General features: G+C 37.8%; 1 protein-coding gene across 13 annotated transcripts in view; it reads right to left on the bottom strand.

The window, feature by feature from the left end:
* Nucleotides 1–20840, bottom strand: part of LNX2 (ligand of numb-protein X 2) — a 92064-nt gene that overhangs the window by 12648 nt on the left and 58576 nt on the right. For all 13 annotated transcript variants that reach the window (XM_003413953.4, XM_064275316.1, XM_064275318.1 and 10 more), the window contains 4 exons: nucleotides 20460–20707; nucleotides 18937–19136; nucleotides 13186–13554; nucleotides 8416–8556 (listed from right to left, as the gene is read on the bottom strand). In XM_003413953.4, the coding sequence (XP_003414001.1) occupies nucleotides 8416–8556; nucleotides 13186–13554; nucleotides 18937–19136; nucleotides 20460–20707 (958 nt within the window). The remainder of the gene's footprint in view (nucleotides 1–8415; nucleotides 8557–13185; nucleotides 13555–18936; nucleotides 19137–20459; nucleotides 20708–20840) is intronic.

The raw sequence follows: 20840 nt of genomic DNA, 5'->3' as shown, positions 1-20840 counted from the left end.
ACCAAAGTAAAATAAGCACATCTTTTGTGTAATTCGTCTTAGCTCCAATTGATTCTACAATAAATTCTTTAAAAGTCAATACTGTAATGCATTCGAGCATTAAAATTCTGAAGACAAGCCAATTAATTTTACTTAATTCTTTCTCCCTTTTTGTTTGAAAGAAAAGTCGATAGAGTAGTAAAGAAAAAAAAACAAAAGTCAGTCTGGAATTTTGCTAAACTGCTTTCTTGCCATTCTTACTGATAGGATTATCAAAGTGCTCAGTCAGGAAGCAGGTGCATCTCCACCTTCAAAACCTTCATGAAAAGATGAAAGATTACAAAATAATTTTTGAAAAAGTTAATGACAGGGAAATAAATTCCCAATAAACTACCATTGATTTTTGTTACCTGTGGTAGTTATGTTCTACAAAGTCCCTGTGAAAAGTGAATCAACAAATACGGACCCAGCCTTGTTTGACCTTAGCTGGGAACGTGCACATCGGGCCACTCAAATATTTTGCCACTCTGCACATGCACATGTCTGAAAGTGACTGCAACAGAGCCCAAGTATTGATTTTGGGGTTACATATAAATTTTAGTGAGTAGGCAAATTGGCAAATATGGAATCTGTGAATAATGAGGGCTGTAATAATTTCAGGGAAAAGCTATTTTTACTACATTTGCCATTGCTACTCAATTACTGAAATAACTTCTTGCAAGTAAGGAAAGAAAATTTAAAACATTGCTTAGAATTCAATAAAAAAATCTACATACCTTCCAATGTGCAAAGCTAATGACTTTACAACCATTATTTCATTTATACCTCACAATGGTCCTGAAAATAAATACTAATCATGGCCTCGTTTTACAGATGAGAAAACAAGCATAGTGAGGTCACATAACTTGCCCCAAGCTGTACAACTATAAGTGACTATGTTGGGATGTGACCTGATGCCAGAGCTACTGCCCATAATAATATCCTACACTTGCCTAGACTCGTTGAGTTCGATTTGGTGTTAATGTTTTAAAAATAGGCAATTTAATTTTGTTATAGGGTTAATCTTTAGATTTAATCTCCAGAACCAGAATTTTGCCATTTTGATTGAAGAGAAAGATCATACAACTTTCGTGTCAAGATTAACAAAATGGAATTTACATGGTTTGAACCCCACCTCTACTACTAAATAAGTACTAAAGTGTTAAATTTAAGTATTAGATATTTTAGGTTTCATGTCCTAAAGCAGGGACAAGAAAATTTTTTATGTCATGTAATTTTGTTGAGAATAGTTTTTAATTGCTGTTAAAAAAACTAACTCCAGTTTTGCGTTTTGCAGTTTGTTGAATAAAATTATTTCCGAAGTTTTGATAACAGTTGATTGGGCATTCTGAATACAGAAGACATGCTGAGAATTCAAAATATAGAGGAAATAATCTTAACTGACTGATATTACTAATAACTTCTCATTTTTAATTCTTTTTTTATTGTGCTTTAAGTGGAAGTTTACAGCTCAATTTTATAACTTATTGTTATGTGACATTAGCTGCAATCCCTATAATGCGACAGCACACTCCCCTTTTCCACCCTGGGTTTCTTGTGTCCATTCAATCAGTTCCTGTCCCTTCCTGCTTTGTCATCCTGCCTCTGGAAAGAAGCTGCCCATGTGGTCTCATGTATCTGCTTGAACTAAGAAGCACACCCTTCATGAGTATTATTTTATAGTTTACAGTCCAGTCTAATCTTTGTCTGAAGAGTGGGCTTCGGGAATGGTATTGGTTCTGGGTTAACAGAGTATCTGGGGACCATGGTTTTGGGGGTTCCTCCAGTCTCAGTTAGACCATTAAATCTGGTCTTTTACGTTAATTTGAATTCTACTCTGCACTTTTCTCCCACTCCATCAGGGACTGTGTTGTTTTCCCTGTCGGGGTGGTCACTGATGGTACCTGGGCACCGTCTAGTTCTTCTGGTCTCAAGCTGATGGAGTCTTTGGTTTATATGGCCCTTTTGTCTCCTGGGCTAATGCTTTCCTTTTGTCTTTGGTGTTCTTCATTCTCCTTTACTCCAAGTGGGTTAGGACAAACTGATGCATCTTATATGGCTGCTTCCAAGTTTCCTTATTTTTATTGTATTTTAGGTGAAAGTTTACAGCTCAAGTTAACTTCTCATACAAAAATTTATACATTGTTATGTGACACTAGTTGCAATCCCTATAATGTGACAGCACACTCCCCTTTTCCACCCTGGGTTTCCTGTGTCCATTCAATCAGTTCCTGTCCCTTCCTGCTTTCTCATCCTGCCTCTGGACAGAAGCCACCCATGTGGTCTTGTGTATCTGCTTGAACTAAGAAGCACACCCTTTACGAGTATTATTTTAAGTTTTATAGTCCAGTCTAATCTTTGAAGAGTGGACTTTTGGAATGGTATTGGTTCTGGGTTAACAGAGTGTCCAGGGGCCATGGCTTCGGGGGTTCCTCCATCTCTGACCATTAAGTCTGGCCTTTTTACATGAATTTGAGTTCTGTTCCACACTTTCTTCCCACTCCATCAGAGACTCTGTTGTGTTCTCTGTCAGGGTGGTCATTTGTGGTGGCCGGGCACCATCTAGTTCTTCTGGTCTCAGGATGATGGAATCTCTGGTTTATGTGTCCCTTTTGTCTCTTGGACTAATATTTTCCTTGTGTCTTTCGTGTTCTTCACTCTCCTTTGCTCTAAGTGGGTTGGGACCAATTGATGCATCTTAGGTGGTCGCTCGCAAGCTTTTAAGACCCCAGACACCACTCACCAAAGTGAGATGCAGAATATTTTCTTAATAAACTTTGTTATACCAATTGACCTAGCTGTCCCCTAAAACTATGGTCCCTAAACCCCAGCCCCAGCTACTCTCTTTCTCAAAGAGTTTGGTTGTGTTCAGGAAACTTCTTAACTTTTGATTTAGTTCAGTTCTGCTGACTTGCCCTGTACTGTGTGTTGTCCTTCCCTCCACCTAAGATGATTCCTGCCTACCATCTAGTTAGTGAATTTCCCTCCCCTGCCCTTTCCACCCTCGTAACCATTAAACAATGTTTTCTTCTGTGTTTCAACCTTTTCTTGAGTTCTTATAATAGTGGTCTCATACAATACTTGTCCTTTTGTGACTTACTAACTTTCACTCAGCATAATGCCTTACAGATTCATCCATGTTGTAAGATGTTTCAGAGATTCATCATTGTTCTTTATCGTTGCATAGTATTCCATTGTGTGTATGTACTATAATTTGTTTATTCATTCATCTGTTGATGGGCACCTAGGTTGCTTCTATCTTTTTGCTGTTCTGAACAGTGCTGCATATGTCTATTCATGTGATGGCTCTTATTTCTTCAGGATATAGTCCAAGGAGTGGGATTACTGGATTGTATGGTACTTCTATTTCTAGCTTTTAAAGAAAGTGTCAAATTGATTTTCAAAATGGTTGTACCATTTTACATTCCCACCAGCAGTGCATAAGAGTTCCAGTCTCTCCACAACCTGTCCAACATTTATTATTTTGTGTTTTTTGGATTAGTGCCAGACTTGTTGGGGTGAGATGGTATCTCATTGTAGTTTTGATTTGCATTTCTCTAATGGGTTAATTATTGTGAGCATTTCCTTATGTATCTGTTAGCCACACGAATATCTGCTTTGGTGAAGTGTCTGTTCATATCCTTTGCCCATTTTTTAATTGGGTTATTTGTTTTTCTGTTGTTGAAGTGTTGCAGTATTTTGTAGATTTTAGAGATTAGACCCTTCATGGATAAGTCATAGTTGAAATTTTTTTTCCAGTTTGTAGGTTCTCTTCTTACTCTTTAGTGAAGTCTTTTCATGAGCATAATTGTTTGATTTTTAGGAACTCCCAGTTATCTAGTTTCTCTTCTGGTGTTTGTGCATTGTTAGTTATGTTGTGTATTCTGTTTATGCCATGTATTAGGACTCCTAGCATTATCCCTATTTTTCCTTCCATGATCTTTATCATTTTAGATTTTATATCTAGGTCCTTAATCCATTTTGAGTTCGTTTTTGTGCATGGTTGAGGTATGGGTCTTGTTTGATTTTTTTGTAGATGGCTATCCATTTATGCCAGCACCATTTGTTAAAGGGACTGTTTTTTCCCCATTTAATGGACTTTCAGCCTTTGCCAAATATCAGCTGCTCAAAGGTGAATGAATTTACGTCTGGATTCTCAATTCTGTTCCATTGGTTTATGTATCTATTATCGAACCAGTACTAGGTGTTTTGACTACCTTGGTGGTATAATAGGTTCTAAAATCAGGTAGTGAGAGGCCTCCCACTTTGTTATTTTTCTTCAGTAATGCTTTACCTATTCTGGGCCTCTTCCCTTTCCATTTGAAGTTGGTGGTTTTTTTTCCATCCCATTAAAAAAATGTCATTGGAATGTGGATAGGGATTGCACTGTATCTGTAAATCGCTTTGGGTAGAACTGATATTTTCACAATGCTCAATCTTCCTATCCATGAGCATGGTATATTTTTCCACTTATGTAGGTCTCTTTTTGGCCTTGTAGTTTTCTTCGTACAGGTCTTTTACATCTCTAGTTAGGTTTATTCCTAAGTATTTTATCTTCTTGGGGGCTAGTGTAAATGATATTGATTTGGTGACTTCCTTTTCGAAGTTCTCTTTGTTGGTACAGAGGAATCCAACTGATTTTTATATGTTTATCTTATATCCTGCCACTTTGCTGAAATCTTCCAGTAGTTTTCTTGTGGATTCTTTGGGGTTTTCTGTGTATAAGATCATATCATGTGCAAATAGGGATACTTTTACTTCTTCCTTACCAATCTAGATGCCTTTCATTTCTTTTTCTTGCCTAATTGCTCTAGCTAGGACCTCCAGCACAATAATGAATAAGAGCGGTGAAAAAGGGCATCCTTGTCTGGTTCCCATTCTCAAGAGGAATGTGTTCAGACTCTTTCTGACATTTTAAATTATTTTTGACATAGTTTGATTGGAACAAGAAAATATCACTTTGTTTTACAAGTTCTATCTAGTATTTGGAATATAGTTGCAGATAAGTTAATTACATATAAACCAAACCAAACTCATTGCCGCCAAGTCAATTCTGACTCATTATGACCCTGTAGGACAGAGCAGAATGGCCCCATAGGGTTTCCAAAGCTGAAATCTTCATGGAAACAGACTGCCACATCTTTCTCCTGCAGAACACTGGTGGGTTCAAACTGCCGACCTTTCAGTTAGCAGCCAAGAGCTCAATCACTGTGCTATCAGGGCTCCTTTTTTAATTACATATATTTGAGATGAAACCTGCTAAATTTTAAAGCTGACAGAAAAGAAAATTATTTTAGTCCTCGGTTGCTCACATCAGGAACTACTTCTGTAGTTTCAAAAGAAGCACTTTTTTTCATTTGAAAGAAATGGACTATCACCAGACATTGTTGGGATGAGAAAGGGCATACTTTTCCTTTATGTTATAAGAACCAAGTGTGTGATGAGAATATATCTGGTTCAGATGTTTTATCTAGTGCATCTGGTGAGTAAAGAACATTTTGATACAATTCTATACTAGTTTTTATGTGAATTAAAAGTATATATATATTGTATATTAGAAATACATGTTATATGTACATATAAAATAATGTATTATGGATACATATTCTATATGTGCACATACACAGGTATTATCCCGCTAAGTGTAACAGTGGAAGACAATATCTCAAATGTTTTCTAAAACTTAGTGACCATAAGAGGATGGTGTAGATAAAATAATTATTAATATTATCAAACAGGAGAAATATAGGAATTATATTTATAGAATTAATTATAACATTTCCTTTAACGGCATTGCTTTAAAGAGCTGACATGTACTTAACTGTTAAGAGCCGTATTTACCAAATCTCTAAATCAGGCTCTGTAATCCAGACCTATCTGTCCTTCTCTGGACCCAGAATCTCTGCTTTCTTCAAATTTTATCAAGGGAACTACTTATAATAACAGCACAGTTTTCCTGGAAAATGTTATCATCTAGTATAAAATTTGTAAACATCTTAAGGCAGTCTACCTAAAGGTATGCAATCTTTGTTGGTATCCTTCAAAACTGAGCAAAAACTACTTAATTATTAAGACAACTCAGGTAAAGTCTGCCTTAAGTATATTTACTTAAGCAGTTTCAGCCCTCAGGAATTTAATCAATTAAGGGTAGTTGTTCTACTCCTCTAGATGCCTGAAAGGTATGCATTTTTTTTTCTTGGGAACCAAACCAATCTTCAAAGATTATACTCAGTATGCTTCAAAGGGCCTTCTGAAGGTTTAGCACCATATATGTTTATCCAAGCAGCCTCTCAAGAGGCTTAAAAGTAGAGTAATACATACTTTAATTTTCGACAGCTATAGTTGTATGAACAGGTTGTTCTGTTTTTTATAGTTGTGTGAACAGGTTGTTTTGGTGGACATGTGTGAGGGTGTGCCTTCCCTAGGAGACCTTGACACAACCCTTTATTTTTCTAAAACGTGTTTTGGCATAACAAATGTAGTATATAAATAACAAACAGCTAAATTAACATTTAAAATTTCATTCCATGTGATTGTTCTAACCAACCAGGCTTGCAGAATACCTAAAAAAAAGAATAAATTCCGCACTGCTATTTAATACATGTCACATAAAACTGAAGAGGAGGATCAGCAGAATTATGAGAGAAAAATATACATACCCAAAGCAAACAAATAAAACAACCAGAGTTCTCTATACGAATATTGGAGTGATTACGCACGGTTTTTATAATTGTCTTAAAATATAATGTTGCCATAAACACCCATATCTCAAATTATGGTAGGATTCAATGAGTTAAAAAAGATCCAATATACCAACTTTTGCCTTAATATTACAATTCTTTTGAAATATATGTAATTTGTAAAGCAAGGACAAGCTATATGAAAAACTCCTATTCGAAACAATAACTCCTTTTTCCTAGTCATCATTATGATGGCAAAATTATAGGTTTCCTTCATACATTTAGGTTTTTGTTCAGGATGTGAACAAAGTCAGTAGTTATAATTTCTTTTAAGTATTAACTAAACCAGTGACAGGTCTGTACTTAAGCTCAGAAAACTAGATAAACCTCATAGGCCCAAAATACTGTTTCTTAAGCTATGCTTTCTGAGGGTACCAGCAAAAGATTCCAAAGGTAATTATTCTCTCAACTTACCTACAGTAAAAAGCCACTTAGCACATAGGAATCATGTTGTTTTTTTTTTTTAAATGCATACCTAGCTTGTGTAACATGCTCCAAGAATACCTCTCATCAAAGCATTTGCTTCTCAAGAGTTCTGAATATTTTTAATTGGATATGTTTTAATAGACTTTATTTTTTAAAAAAGAGCAGTTTCCAGTTTATGGAGAAATTGCGCAGAAAGTACAGAGTTCTAGTATTAACAACTTACATTCCTGTGGTGCATTCGTTACAACTGATGAACCAATACTGATGCATCATAATTAACTAAAGTCCACAGTTTACATCAGGGTTCACTCTCTGTGCTATACAGTCCTATGGGTTTTGACAAATGCATAAAGTCATGGACCCACCATTACAATATCATATAGAATAGCTTCGCTCCTATGGTTTTAAGCAGATAATTAGGCAGATTATTTATTTTTGTTTAATAAATTAATTTTACTTAAGGAGAATGACTTTGGAAACTTATATTTAGTTGTTTTCACATAACTGGGTAACCATCACCTCTTCTTAAGTCTGTGTGCTTCACTGCCTACTAGAAGTTAAGTTCAAATGAAGGATCAAAGGAAGCAAATCATATCAAGAATGCAGTAAAGTACCACCCTTTTTTGATTTCTGGAACTAAAGAGAGAGAGCATTGACATTCTCAGCACATAAAAATAATCTTGGAATGTGTCATAAAGCCAGTTAAATACTGATTCTGAAGAAGCAGTAAAAAGGCTGAACATATGGAAATTTCAAATAATTTAGGGTCATCTTCCTATAAGCTGTAATATAAAAAGAACTATGCTATACACTTAAGTGTCAAATTTTATGATCCATGTTTAATATTCATATATACAATCCTGTTGTTGTGGGCAACCTGCCTAGCTACTAAGTACAGACTTGTGGATCACAGCTTCATTATGTTTTTCAATCGTATTACCAACTGTTATATTTAAATTGGCTACCCAAGATAAATCCCACTTCCAAGTAAGACCGAACTAAGATTTTTCTGGAAGATTACACACCTCTCATCAATCATTTGAAGACGAAGCTTCCCCACCATGAAATGATCTCCGCTGGCTGAGACACAGTCATGTATATTTCACACCCGGAAACACCTAGCTTCACGTGTCTCTAACAGAACAAAAGCCTTCATTTAAATCTTTTCAACTTGTAACAATGATCTTTTGAGGATGGCAGAAGCTGAGAACAAAACAAAATGATTCCTCACCTTATGTGAGCTGGGCCTGGTGTGATACAGCTGCTGAGAGTGATGCTGGTTGCCACTTGGAGTTCCTGCTTCTCGGTTAGCGTTGCCAGGCTGCGGCTTCCCTGGCCTGGCAATTGTTAAATTCACCCTCTCGCCACTAGCCTGGAGAAAATACACATGCATTACCACCAGTCGTTAGTGATGTCTGTCTTTTAAAAAACTATAGGCAGAGTGATTGCCAATACACTTCTGGGTCACAGTACCAAGGCCTGTCCTGGGCAGTGACTATAAGCACCCAGTGGTGGCAGGAAGGGAGCTAGCTTCCTTAGCTAATGTTTTAAAGCTTCAGAGGTTGAAACAACACTCACACAGCTCTTGCATATACCCCCTTCCCTCCAAAGTAACCAAGGCAAAGCAGTCAAATTGCCCTTCATCTCATCTTCCCATGATTTCTGGAAGGGTAACTTTTCTTTTAACGCTTCTTTGCCCTTCAAGATGGGCCTTGGTATTGTGAGCGAAAGCAAAGGAAAGACGCTAAAAGGAAGAACGGACTCAAAACTTGAATAAAATCCATTGTAAGGTTTGAAATAAATTCTGTAATGGCTACTTTGGAAGTACCAGTAGTCCCCGACTTATGATGGGGTTCCATTCTGACGACTCCACTGTAAGCAGGTTGTAATGTGCTGAATACTTTTTTTTTAGTTTTCATTACTATTGTCTTTTATTATCAGTATCTTTACAAATCTAATCTTTATTTGTTAGTAATTGAGCACCTGAGAATGATAACATCAGTAAATTATGTGCTGTATGCTGTATGTAGTACATATCACTAAAGATAAGATGCATAAAAAAAAAGGACAGTCCTAAATGCAGTTTGTTGTAACCTGAATACGCCATAATTGGAGACCACTTGTAATTATCAATGAAACTACATACAACTTTGTTTCTGGTTGCTATAGGTGTGAGTAAAAAATAGGGCATTAGCTCAAATCTCTCAAAAAGAATGATTATAGAAATCCTGTACAACAAGATTAGAATTTTTACACACACACACATGCCCTTAAGTATTACAATAAATTATCTTAGATTGACTACTTAAATTTGGAGGGCCATTCTATCATTTAAAAAAAAATCTACGTCTATTATACTAAAAGCTTTTTTATATTTGGTTTTAGAATACAGGCCTGATTTACTTGGTGCTGACTCTTGATCATGACCACTGTTCCCAATTTAACTATTACTCCTATGGAAAAATACAATAGCCAGCTTTCAAGGAGGGGTCAATAATGTTTAGAAATAACTCTATTTTCAGTGATAAACAATTTTAATGCCCTATTAAAAAATCATTTGCTTATTCAAGCATCTTTTTTCCTCCTTTTAAAAATATTAATTTTGTTGTTATTGTTAAGAATATACACAGCAAAACATACACTAATTCAACTGCTACTACATGTACAATGACACTGATTACATTCTTTGAGTTGTGTAACCATTCTCGCCCTCCTTTTCTGAGTTGTTCCTCCCCTGTTAACATGAACTCACTGCCTCCTAAGGTTCCCATCTAATCCTTCAAGTTGCGGTTGTCAATTCGATACCATATAAAAAAATAGTTGTTAAAAGAGCACAATGCTCACAGCAGACATTCTTTACTAGTTAAGCTAAACTGCTGTTTGGTTGGTTTAAAAAGACTTCAGGGGATGTTTTTGGTGCTTATTCAAGCATTTTATTAAACTACACAGTTTTAGTCAAGTTCTTCAAAATAACTAGAGAAGTAACAACACAATATGCAGTCAAGACTCCCAAAGCAGAGTCCAGGGACTTGATCTAAAAGGTAAATACCAAGATAGACTGTTTAGACTCCTGATATTTAAAATCCTGAAGCTTCAGATTATTAGATATAGGCACAGTGAGAAGTTCCCTCTGTGACTATTTCAATGTATGAAATTTTCATTTCTGCTTAATACCCCATAACCACCAAATACTCCAAGATCAGTATTTAAGCTTTTTTGGGGAAAACTCCTGCTTATGCAAATATATGAACAGAAGCAAATTCTTGATCTTCCAGATTGCTTGAAAGACAAAGTTCTGCGAATGTGATGAAAGTGGGCATTTAGAATTTAAATGATGGGCCCACGTTTCGGTTCAGGCTAACTTTAAACACACTGAACACCTAACAGTTCAGGGTTTCAAACACAGCACGGTGTGTTTTGTTAAAGTCATGATTCTGACAAATGCAGGATGCCCAAACGACAGCATCTGTAATTCCTAAGTCAGTGGTAAGCCATGTTGCTGGGAGTATAAATTTGTATAATCTTTCTGGAGGGAAACTTCACAAAATGTCTTGAAGTTGGGGGGAAAAACAGGAAAAGTCTGTCAATAGGAAAAGGAATAACTATGTTATCATACACGTATATCTACCAAAAATCACGATGTGCGTCTCTACTTGTTTTTGTGGTACAATGTCTAAAACATACTGTTGACATAAAGAAAAAATTACACACTCAGCATTCACAAGATGAGGGCATGTATAAGAATTTGTGTAAATATGTTATTTACCTGTGAATATACACATAAAAAAATGTTTGGAATGATGGCCACCAAAACATTAATGTTGCTGTCTTGAGGTTGTTGAGATTGCATGTGATTTTAACTTCCTTCTTTTCTGTATTTTTTCTTCAGTATCCCCTTAAACATGGAGTATACTTTATTTTTATAATCCAAAAACAATAATATTTTAAATTTTCTTGAAAAAGAAACTTAAATTGGGCAACCAACTTCAGTTTTCCATAGTTTGGGAAAAAAATACAGCACATAGTAGGATGGAACTATAAAAATTCAAATACCGTCTGTTATCAGGGAAATTTTTAAATATATTTTCTACCTGTGTATCCATATTTTCCACATTTTGCCTGGAAATTTAATAAGAACCATCAATTTAGGGACTGTAGTATTCATACATTGCCTAAAATATATAGATTATTGATGTCTCACCGCATAAAGTCCACTCAATTCTTCTATGTTTCCCCAAAGAAACACCATAACTACAATAGCTTTCTTCTTTTCCTCTTTTTTTTTTTTGTTTTGTTTGCCTCCTCATCCCACCAACCTCCACTCTTACAAGATGAACTCTCTTTCAGCAGACACAGTAGCTGGCTGATATCCAGAGGTACAGGCCCTAATGCTACCTTCAATTTGAGGCAATTTTAAGGCATCTGATTTTTTTAAACCTCAAGTCCATGATATGAGACTAGTACCTGAATCTCCTCTCAGTATAATACGGATATGTGTGTGTGTGAAAACGGACAAGGAATAAGCAAGAATGAAGAAGAATTGATGCTTTTGAATTATGGTGTTTGGAAGAATATTGAATATATCATGGTCTGCCAGAAAAACAAACAAATGTGTCTTGGAAGAAGTACAGCCAGAATGCTCTTTAGAAGCGAGGACGGTGAGACTTTGTCTCCTGTACTTTGGACATGTTATCAGGAGGGACCAGTCCTTGGAGAAGGACATCATGCTTGGTAAAGCAGAGGGTCAGCAAAACAGAGGAAGACACTTGATGAGACAGACTGACGCAATGGCTGCAACGATGGGCTCAAACATGGCAACGATTGTGAGGATGGCACAGGACCCGGCAGTGTTTTGTTCTATTGTACATGGGGTTGCTATGAGTCAGAACTAATTCAACGGCACCTAACAACAACAACGTGTGTGAGTGTTTGTGCATGCTTTCTTAAGACCAAACTGAACCAAGAAGTAAAAACAGGGAGGGGAAAAGGGAAATACGTGGGTTGGATTATAAGCAAACCCGGGTTTTCTTACAGTCTTAAATTTTCACTACGTTGTGTCTGTGCGAAACTACCTTAATTTCCGATGCTGGTTTCCTACAGTGTTTTGCTGTGCCTGCTTTAAGACACAGTTTTGTCTCACCCTTATGTCTGCAGGGACGTCCCTATCGTTACATGCCCTGGCACGCTGCAGGGCCTGTAGATCTTCTGAGAATCATTTTCTACTTATCTGTCTCAGTGCTCTGACTGAAACAGGTTTTCCCTCTGATAATGTCCACCCTCGCCTACTGCACAGGGATATGTGTTTGAGATGCTTTGAATTCCTTAAAAAAAAAAAAAAAGGCATTATAGAAATAAGAATTATTCTTAATAAAAAAATGTTCACCCCTCTACTTATTGTTCTTGCAGGGGTAAAGGGGGGTTAAGGGACCAGGCAAGTACCAACTCCTTTGAGCCTCACTTTCCTCCCTTGTTAAATGTGGACACTACCATCTGTTATGTCTGGTTTATTACATGCAGCCTAGGGATCAACTGAGAAATGAATGTGAAATTAAAAATCCTATATTCTACAGGGAGCCAGCTTAGAAGTTCATGGATATGCATGTTTTAGAAAAGATCCTGTCTACAATAATACTATTGTGGATTTTGAAGAATTTAGGTAGCTATGCATGATTTTCCAATGGAATATCAAATACCTGAGTTTTTATGCTATTTGCCAATAAAAACAAATACTAACATATAAGAATTAAGGCTAAATACCTTAAATACAAATGAGCCCTGGTAGTGCAATGGTTAAGTGCTTGGCTGCGAACTGGAAGGTTAGTGGTTCGAACCCACCCGGAAGCTCCAAGGGAGAAAGACCTGGCAATCTGCTCCCATAAAGATTACAGCCTAGAAAACCCATGGGGCAGTTCTATTCTGTCACATGGGGTCACTACGAGTCAGAATCGACTCGGCAGCACCCAATAACAACAACCTTGAACACGTGTCAGAAGGCATTTACCTGAATGATCTGAGCGGCAAGCTCAGGTGTCCCATGCTTCAGGTCGTGTCCGTTGATGGCGAGCACCCTGTCGCTGCTGCTGAGCCGTCCGTCCAGGGCAGCCAATCCCCCTTCCAGCAGGTCCAGGATGAACACGCCCGGCTCATCCGTCCTTCGCACTAGTTTAATGCCAAGCTGTTCACTAGAGTCCCGCTTATGAAGAGCCACGTGGAGAATCTCTTCTCGTGGGGAGTTACTATCCGAATGGCCGTGGGTGCGGTTGCCAAAGCGCCTCTCTCGAAGCACAGTGAGGTGCAGCGTGCTGCAGGGCTGGGAAAGCACAGCTCTGGCGTAGTTATGGGACACATTGCTAATATCATAGCTGTTGACCTAGGGAGAGAATGAGGAGCAAGGCATGACAATTTTGTATTTTCCCAACTTGGAGAAATGTTTCCGTGTCGTTCCCAATGGAAACTAACAGTGTGAAAATGCTATGAAATCATTACTTACAAAGAAATTGTTCTAAAGATATTTCAAAATATAAAGTTCCTAAAATTAACTTACAATAACTAGCATCAAGTCGCGAATAGTGGCTAAGACCACAGACTTTAATGACAGTCTTCAGTTAGAGCCCTTGGTTGTGTCACTTACCGCGTGAGTGACGTTGGGCAAATTGAACAGCTTGTTTGAGGGTGTTTCCTCATCTGTAGAACACGTTTACTATTTACTTCACAGGATCAGTTTGAGAGTGAGCAGGTAACAGTACATACATAAGTGCTAAGGAAATACTAGTTCTAGCAGGACAGAAATTGAAGTTCTGGTGGATTGCAAATTTGTTTTTTCAAACAAAATACACTTAATGTAGAGAAAACAATAAATTTTATTTTAAGAAATGAGGGACATTCCAGTTATACAACCTTATTTTAGATGAGTGGCTTTAAAGGAAATCATATCAATCATAACTTCACTCAGCTTCTTGAACACACAAGTGTAATATATGTAATACATTAAGTATAATACACTATTCACGTAAGGTTTATTCATGAAACTTCGTAACCTGGAAATTAGCATAGTAACCGCTCCTTGGATACATAACATCCCTTAGAAAATATAACCTATTGCCACTGAGTCAAATTCGACTCATAGCAACCCTATAGGACAGAGGAGAACTGCCCCATAGGGTTTCCAAGGTGGGTGTGGCTAACGAATTCGACTGCCAGCATTTTGGCTAGCAGCTGAACTCTTAGCCACTGCACCACCAGAGCTCTGTAGAAATATGCCCAGCTTTGATTAGTCACAGGAACAGGTTAGTAACACTCTTAGAGTTTATCACAATTAGAGTCCCTCTCTTAATCTGACTGAGATAAAAGCAAGGAGAGACTAATATTCATCGAATATCTGCCATGGGACAGGCCCTGAGTTAGGGGTTTGTGATCACTTGACATCCTTTTTATATGAGTCCACGCTAGGCAAGGCCTCCTCCATCTTACTTGTCTATGGTTCACAGTTTCGAATCCTATCAACTTTAATTTTGATTCTGGCCTGTTGACATCTTTAAAAATTTCATTATCAAGTTCATAGATGTCCCACACAAATCTGCTGTTCTTCTAAGTTTGTGACACCTGGGCATTTGGGAACCATCCAAGTCTCTGATAAAGATGTTCAATGACTCAGCTACCATTACTGAACATTTTGATCACAGATTCTATGGCAGAATCCTGATCAAAAAGGGGTAATTGCAGAACAAAATTTCAAATGCTCATGGAATCCAGACTTTCTGGAGCCAGTGAGGTTGGACAAACTTCTGAACCTATTGCCCTGAGATAATTTTTAAACTTTGAACCTTCCTTAAACCAAAAAAATCCCCTAAGTCTTCTTTAAGCCAAACAATAGCTTAGCTTAATTAGTAAAGACTACCTACCTTGAACACTGCGCTCTTTTAAAGAACTATCTATATGGCATCAAACTGCCAATGGCAACTTGAAAAGCTGGATAGGAAGCTTGGGGGGCAGAACAATTCAGAGGAGGGTGAGAAAAGTTGCACAGCTTGAACAACATAATAGTGTCAATGAATTGTACGGGTAGAAAGTGTTGAACTGGTTATTCGGCTATAAAGTTACCTATCTCTAGGTTCACATTTTTCCATTTTATGCTTGGAGAGAAACACAAATGACAAGATTTTTCTTCCATGAATGCATGGTTGCTAGTGAAGTGTGAATAAAGCAGAGATCAAAGAAAATATCGTTTATAAATTTCACAAAAACAGCAGTAGCGTAGTAAACTCTGTGACATGTTTGGCTAAATTTTTTTTTTTTTTGCCAATGCAATCAACACAATTATTTCTCTTAAAAACTGAAAATGCCTAATCATTGATGACACTGATCAAACTAAAAATACCTATTCTTAATAATGTTCTAAAATCATATTACTTTTAATACTGGCACTGATATAATTTTTAACAGCAATGTATTTTTTTCAAAACTGCTCAAAAGGCTGCAGATGAATCTCTGAAGAGCAACAAAAGGCTGTGAGGTCACAGCGTTCTCCTTTTGAAAGAGGCTAGTAAATACAAAAGCTTTTTTTTTTTTTAAGTGGGAGAATCAAAGTCACATATTGTCATTGCATATGGTTTGCTAAAACAAAGCGTGGGCTAGCTCTTTGGTCTGCAAATGAACCACCTTAATGTTTCAGAGTATCCTCAAAATGACTCATGTTATCTATCATTTATCCAGCTTCTACAAGGTTGGAGGTAACAAGGCAGTAAAAAATACCAAGTTTCTACTTGCCTTCTTTCCAAGTATCTACTTTTTAAATATACTTTATTATTTTGTTATTGTTAACAATATACACAGCATAGCACACACCAATTCAACAGTTACTACATTCACAGTTCAGTGACACTGACTATATTCTTCAAGTTGTACAACCATTTTCAGCCTCCTTTTCTGAGTTTTCTTCCCCTATTAACATAAACTCACTCCAAGTATTTACTTTTAAACGACCATAAATGCTTCCCCACACAGGGCGCAAGGTGTGTCTTTCTTTACTTACTGGATACACCCTACTAGTTAAAGGCCAACCTAAGTAAGGGCCCACAACAGGAGAATCCTGTTGTAAATTCATTAACCGGATTATGTGTTCATACTTTTCTTCAAATTGGATTTAAGATTGCTCTTGTTGGAGTTATTAACACTATGTATGTATAAATAATATTTATTGGCATTTCTAAAAAGCAGATTTTATAGCTTTAGGTTAGTTCCCCAAAACCGTTAATAATTTCAAATAATTATCTTTTTATTTGAGGTATAAACGTTCTGTTATGTTACTAAACAATTCTCTAAAATAGAAGAGTTAAAAAGCCCAATGAAGAAATGTATTAATAAACAAAACTTGAACAAAACACAAAAATAAAATATACACTTCAATTACTGCTACCAACAAGCAGAAGTGGTAGAAAGAGAGAACACCATGTAGGCTACTGAAGTGGAAGTCTTACTCCCCTGGTCCTGACCACCAAGGTGTCAAGACGTCTGGAAGGATGCTCCTGGGCAACCAGTTGTTAAGACTCCCTTCATGAAGACTCAGGTCAGGAGGTAAAAAAATATATAAATAAATAAATAAGGAGGTAGGGAGTAAGAAATACAAGTACAGTGTCCTCAAAGATGGGCTAGCCGCATGCAGCTAGAGAACTAACATCTTAGTGGATACTGGAATCCAGTATGAACAGCTATCGGAATCCTGATTTCACATAAGCTGCATTAGTAATGCCTTCCACAGTCTCCCATTTCTTCTCAGTATTTAGTAAAAAAATATGACATTATTTGAAAGTGCAGTCTGTCTCAGCCATGCTAAGGGCGATCAAAGGAGGGTTATGAGCCTGAACGTTACTGCGGGAGGCAGCGTAGACGTGAGAATGGAAAGAAAAGCCAAACATCCCCATCTGGAGATTTCCTTTTAAGAGCTAAAAACCCTAGGGGTTCTAAGTTTTGTTTTAATGAAAGAGATGATTTTTCCTAACAGGATATCATATCCAAACTCACTCCTTTATTGATTCGGCAAGTATTCCCTGGGCACTTATTACATGCACAGCTCTGTGGGAAATCTGTAGCATGATCCCTACCATTAGGGTGGCTGCAATCTTCAGAGAAAGATAGTGCATACATATGTAAAACATTTAAATAATTTGCTGTAACTAATTACACGTCCAGTGACGGAGAGAAAAGCAACAAATGCCATCATCAGCAATTAAAGTAAGGAGACAGCTAGAGCAGCCGAACAAAGCTTTAGGTTTGGTGAAGGGCAAACTGGAGCACGAGTTGCAGGCAGGTTGAAATATGGGAATAAGCTGTTTGGAGGGAAGCAAGAGGACAATCACATCTGGCTCTTTCACTAGATTACAAATTCTACCAGGACAAGGACTGTGTTTTCTTCTTAATTTTTCTCCTAGCAACTAGTACAGTGCCTAGAGCATTGTTCAGTATTCAATTCATGTTTGTTGGATGCATAAATTGATGACTGAATGAAGAAATGAACAAACTGGCATGCCTGAAACAAGAGTTAAGTTTAAGAAGACAGGTTACATGTGAGACCATGAAGGGCCCTGACCCTGGAGACTGACCCTCCAGTCAAACCTTTGCAAGGAAAGCAATGTTAGATGTATTCCCCGAGGGAGGAGAGCTGGGAGACAAGAGATATTTGATGGGATATTCGACTAAATTAGATATGAAGTAGTGCAGGCTTTAGACTAGAGGTAGGAGAGAAAACGAAAGGAAGGGGTCAGTATCAACAGCTCATAGTAAAGACTGAAGAACCAAATCAAGGGGGAACAGTCCTTTAGCTCGGGTTTCTAGAAGACTTTTTTTTTTGGTTGTTCATAAATATTTTTTCTCTTTCCCTCTAGAATTGAATTTACCTATTATTTTAGCTTCAATCACCTGTACTTGTAGGATTCAAATGTCCAGGCCAGTTTTCACATACATTCCAGTCCCACACTGTAAAATTCTTACCATCCCTCCTCCCAGTCTCAACATGCCCTCTAATAAAATATCATCTTGTCTCAAGCTAGTTCTTTATCAGGAATTCCTATTTCTTCTTTGAGATCATCTCCTGAAAGGGAAGAGGTAACAGTAGTACAAAGGAGTTAAAACATACAGAGTCAGATGCCTGCTAAGGAGAGTGCATTAGGGAGCTGTTAGTTGGTGACTAAAAGGCTTCTAAGTTCCACCTTCAATTCTAGGGTATCAATTCTAAGTAACTAGTATTGCAAAGTTCTGTCTTTGCTAGATTTTAGCCGTGTAGAGGAGGATAAATCAGACTATAAAGGAAATAGACTGATGGGAAAACTGGGCTTGGGATAAAGATAACGGATAAGAGAATCCCAGCAGGGGTAAAGGTGTCACTAAACAGTCAATTGTAAAGTCCAAGCCAGGAAAGAGGCTAACCAGCCCAAAAAGCCTGAGCACCATGGGCTGAATCACACATGGCACTGAAAATTAAGGCAGGGAGAAAAAAAATACCTCCCACGTATATGGAGTGGATAAGCGCTTGGCTATGGATCACAAGGTCGGTGGGTTTGAGTCCACCCAGAGATACCTTAGAAGAAAGACACGGCAATCTATCTGCAAACAGTCAACCAATGAAAACCCCATGAGCACAGGTCCACTCTGACAAAATGGTATTGCCATGAGTCACAGTCTGCTCCACAACAACTGGTTTTAAATTTATGAGCAAGAACAAAATGTTACAAATTAACAGAATAATGAAAATTGATACCTGAAGGATCTGGTCTCCAGCAAGAAGTCTTCCATCTCTAGCGATTATCCCATCCCGGTAGACTTCCTGGATAACAATGTTAATCAGCGGCGTTTCATTGCCACCCACGATGCTAATTCCTAACTGAATATAAGGATTAGACCGGTGAATTTCAATTGTGGTAATTTCTCCTTCTGGTAAACTAAGTGGCTGTTGTGCGGCTGCCAAATTAAAAACGAGAGAGAAAAATAGACGGAAGAAAAACAATGTTTTATATTTGATTATCTTAGGTGAATAAGTTATCTCATGCTAATAGATGATTAAAAACTTAGAAATAACACTGAATAAGAAACAGAGTGACTAAAAAACCTGTATGTTAAAATTAGCTAAACATTTCGTCTTCCAAAAGTAATCAGTAAACAATCAATAAAGAGTTACTATGTATCAGATTGGAGTCCTGGTGGCACAGTGGTTAAGACCTTGGCCTCTGACCAAAAGGTTGGCAGTTCAAATCCACCAGCTGCTCCCTTGAAAGCCCTATGGGATAGTTCTGCTCTGCCCTGCATGGTCACTATGAGTCCGAATCGACTCGACAGCCAATGGGTTTGATTTTTTTGGTATGTATCAGATCACCTGGGGACTCACCGATCGGATTAAGAAATATTAAGAGTAAGTCAGGACCATGAAGCAACTGTAAATAATGCCAGGCAGTGTAAAAAAGACACTAACTCCGTGGTATAGGTGTTGGGAGAGTGGTCACATCAAGCTCTGAAGAAGAGGTGGGGCTTTCACTGAGTCTTAACCCACTGAGTTTTAGGAGGTGAAAAAGGGGTTACGACCGTGGCAGGGGTAATTTAAATTTGTAGTAGAATTTGGAATTTGTAAAAGAAAATTATTTTAAAAGTAAACACTTAACAACCCACTACTGAGATACATGACCATGATTTACGATGGCACACTTTCTATTGATTTCCTCATGGGTTACACAGTTAGAGTAGAGGCTGATATCACGGGAGTGTCGCAGTTAAAAGCATGACCTTGCAGTCAAATACACAACCAGCTATTTACTAGCTGTATGAGCTTCAGCAAATTACCGAATGTCTGTCGTTTTGCAGCTACAAGCATTAAATCAGTTAACATATGTAAAGTGCTCAGCACAGTGCCTGCACAGAGTAAGCACTTAATTTGAGCCACTATTTTCATTGGCTTTTGTTGTTCTTGATGTGTTGATTTCTTACATCAAGAAGCAAACAGCTGTCTGAATGCACACACAAACAAAACCATGCTAATGGCTAGTAAGTGCATGGACTACAAGAGAAAAGAGACGGGGAAGGACCACCTTCTTCTGGGGGAGGAGCCATGTTTTGTTTCTAAAATGCAAACGGTTATAGAACTGGACACTTAGAATGGGTGGATTCTGCAGCATATAAATTATACTTCAGTAAAAGGTTTTTTTTAAAACAAGAAATAAAAAGTCTATGCTGGGAGAGGGGGAAAATTTTGAAACAGGTCTAATATCTAAGCAGGAGGTCAAGTCCACATACTGTCCGCTCCAGTGCCCTCCTCGAAGGCGGGGTTGTCGAGGCCAGGCTCCTCACTCCAGGCAGGGAGAGGCGCAGGTGTCAGGTTCCGCTCCGCTGGCACAGGTCCTGTCCCCAAGCAGTCAGCTTCTGGTGACACGGTACCTGGAGGGTCTAGTATGGTGGGTCCATTTTCACTCTCAATCTCTGTCTGAGTTTTACTGGTTTTCCTCTTCTCTAGGGCAACTCTCCGATGAGAAGCTCCAGGACACCTAGAAAGAGAACACCAGGTGGCTTTCAGATGATTTGAAAGCACAAAAAAAAAAAAAAAAGAGCTTAGTAGCTTAAACACTTATACAACAACAGGATAGCAATGACTTCTCTGCAAAAAAGCACCCAGAAGTA

The sequence above is a fragment of the Loxodonta africana genome, chromosome 23, assembly GCF_030014295.1.
Source record: "Loxodonta africana isolate mLoxAfr1 chromosome 23, mLoxAfr1.hap2, whole genome shotgun sequence".
In the NCBI taxonomy this organism is placed as follows: Eukaryota; Metazoa; Chordata; class Mammalia; order Proboscidea; family Elephantidae; genus Loxodonta; species Loxodonta africana.
This window is presented reverse-complemented; position numbering and strand designations above follow the sequence as displayed.